This window comes from Ictidomys tridecemlineatus, chromosome 4 (genome assembly GCF_052094955.1).
Source record: "Ictidomys tridecemlineatus isolate mIctTri1 chromosome 4, mIctTri1.hap1, whole genome shotgun sequence".
NCBI classification, from domain to species: domain Eukaryota; kingdom Metazoa; phylum Chordata; class Mammalia; order Rodentia; family Sciuridae; genus Ictidomys; species Ictidomys tridecemlineatus.
The window spans coordinates 58,961,747-58,964,722 of record NC_135480.1 but is presented as its reverse complement, the minus strand read 5'-3'; the positions used below and the strand labels follow the sequence as shown (position 1 = coordinate 58,964,722).

Here is a 2,976-nt window from a genome sequence, read left to right as displayed (position 1 = left end):
CCTGCCATACCAACAACTACACCATTTTATTAATTGGATTTTCATAAGAAAACTTTCAAGAATTAATTATTCCAACTTTTTTTTTTCATCTAACCAGACTAGGAAATCTCTTATATGCTACTCACCATAGGTATTCAAATCTATGCTGCTCTATAAGAAGTCACAAATAATTTCACTGCAAGAATTGTGTAAAGGAAATAAAGACCAGCTTCATGTAGATATAATCTATACAAATGTTGAATTTAAAAGATGAATCAACATAATCTAATGAAGACCTTGTCTTCCAGAAAGCATAAGATACAGACATGTCATGAGATTAAAAAAAAACTGAGATAAAAAGCAATTGCAAAAAAGAGATTTAAATGATGAATTTAAACAGTATGAAAAGGATGAAAGAGAAAAGTATACTTTGTTCAATTTGTAAAAATACAATTACTTTGATCTTTAATATCTTTGTCTCCATATCTACATAGAAATAAATTTTTAAAAAGTATCAGAAAAAAAGAGTTGGATTGCCAGTCATTTAGTACTATATTCATTTACCAAGTTTTATGTTATAAATGTGACTTTGGGTTTTTCTGAGGGTTTTTTAGTGAAGAATTTCAGAATTTTATCCTGCATCTGCTTGGTTTTCACCACATACACAATGGGGTTCATCACAGGGGGAATGAGGAAGTGCATGTTGGCCATGGTCACATAGATGTGTGATGGAAGTCTTGGGCCAAAGCGGTGCAGCATAGACAGGCAGATCATGGGTGTGAAGAAGAGGATCATAGCACACAGGTGGGAGATGCAGGTGTTGAGAGCCTTGAGGCGGCCACTGTGAGATGCAATGCGCAACACAGTGTTCAGAATCAACACATAAGAAAGGAGAATGAGGAGAAAATCAAGTCCCATAGTAGAGAGTACCACAAACAGTCCAAAGATGCTATTGATCCTAGTATCAGAGCAGGACAGCTTTATGATGTCTGGATGCAGGCAGTAGGAGTGAGAAAGTATGTTGGAGTGACAGAAGCACAGCCTCCTCAAGAGCAGGGGGAGAGGCACTTGCACACTCAAGGTTCGCACAACAATAGCCAAACCTATCTTGGCAATGACGCTATTGGTAAGAGTGGAGGAATAATGCAATGGGTGAGAAATGGCCACATATCGGTCAAAGGCCATTGCCAGAATAATGGCTGACTCAAAATCCTGGAAGGTGTGAATAAAGAACATCTGGGTGAAGCAAGCAGAAAAGGTCAGCTCTCGAGCATCCATCCAGAAGATCCTCAGCATGGTGGGAAAGGTGAAGAAGGACAGGCCCAGATCAGAGAAAGCTAACATGGCCAGGAAGGTATACATAGGCACGTGGAGGGTCTCCTCCTGCCAAATAATTGTCATGATGCTCACATTGCCTGTCAAGGTAATAAGGAACATGGCACAAAACGGTATGGAGATCCAGATGTGCACAGACTCTAGCCCTGGGAGGCCTGTGACCAGGAAGGTGGAGAAGGCAGAGTTGGTGCCATTAACAGGAAGCAAGATGCCAGGGCTGCATGCCTTTTCTAAAATGGAATGTGTTTTCCCAGAGACAAATGTTAAAATTTGATTTGAACCTTTAATATACTACTCATCATGTTTCTCATTCTAAACTAACAATGATGGGTGTATAATATGAGATTAAATGTATTTTTTTTAATTGTATAGCATCTGACCTTCTAGACTATGAACAAGACCTTCCTGATTCAACTCTCCAGATAGTGTGAGTTGAAAAAAAATTAGTAGTTGAAATCTTGACATTTATTCCACCTAAGTCACTTAATTAAAATAGTCATGCTTGAAAATGAAAGTTCTAAAATAAATAAAGTACTTTAAACAGTGTATTCCCCACTTATCCATGGTTTTAGTCTCCTCAGTTTTAGATGTTTATGGGCAACTATGGTCAGATGAAAAATTCCAGAAATAATTCATAAGTTTAAAATTATACTCCATCCTGAGTAGCATTATGAAATCTCATGCCATCTTGATTCACTTCGCTCATCACAACTTGAACATGAATAGTCCCTTTGTTTGGCATATTCACACTGCACAAGCTACCTGATGGCCAGTTACTTAGTAAGTTTCAGATCATTTGTCACTGAATGACCATGCTAAGTTGAAATAACCCTCATTTTACTTAGTGCCCCAGAGTGCAAGAGTAGTGATGCTGGAAATTTTGCTATGTTGATGAGAAGCTATAAGTGGTCCCTTTAAGTGACATGTTGGGATTTCTTTAATAGTTGCTAAGATTTAGGATTAACACAAACAAACAAACAAACAAAAAAACTTCTATGTGCAAAATTGTGAAGAGGAAAAAGTAAATTTCTGCTAGTTTTGTTTTCACACTTAGAATCCCAGAATTTATGACCACAGTCCATGATAAGTACGTAGTTAAAATGAAACAAGTATTAAATTTATCATAGTTATTTCTCTATAAAAAACAGACAGGTTTCAGCATTAACTAGGAATCTTTGAATGTACCTGCCACAGGTAAGTGGGGAAGACTGCAGTGAACTTGTTTTTAAAAACCCATCCAAATTTATTCTTATTATGGTGTTTTCACTAGTGTTACTAAAAGTTTGTTTCTTGTCCCATTGCCAATCCAAGAAAGAGGACACAATTTTGAGAAAAAGGAAAAAGAAATTTTATTGCTTTACTAACAAAGGAGAAATACAGGGGACTCCTGTCCCAGAGGCTGTGATTCTGCTCATCAGGGTAAACAGAAGGCTTTTAAAGAAACTTCAAGGGTTGCATTCCAGATGTGCTCTGGTAAAGGATCCCAGTTTACTCTCTCCATTTTTAGTTATTCATGGTCAACTATGGTCAGATGGAAAATTCCAGAAATAATTCATAAGTTTAAAATTACACTTCATCCTTAGTAGCATTATGAAATCTCATACCATTTTGATCCACCTTGTTCACCACAACTTGAACATGAATAGTCTCTTTGTTTGGCAT

At 37.0% G+C, this 2,976-nt stretch overlaps 1 protein-coding gene across 1 annotated transcript; it reads right to left on the bottom strand.

Annotated features, from left to right (window-relative positions):
* Positions 1-549: 549 nt before the first annotated feature.
* Positions 550-2,976, bottom strand: LOC101967938 (olfactory receptor 51G2). The gene is made up of 2 exons (XM_078044936.1): positions 2,919-2,976; positions 550-1,544 (listed from the first exon to the last, which is right to left on the bottom strand). The coding sequence occupies exons 1-2, from the start codon at positions 2,974-2,976 to the stop codon at positions 550-552; spliced, it is 1,053 nt and encodes a 350-aa protein (XP_077901062.1).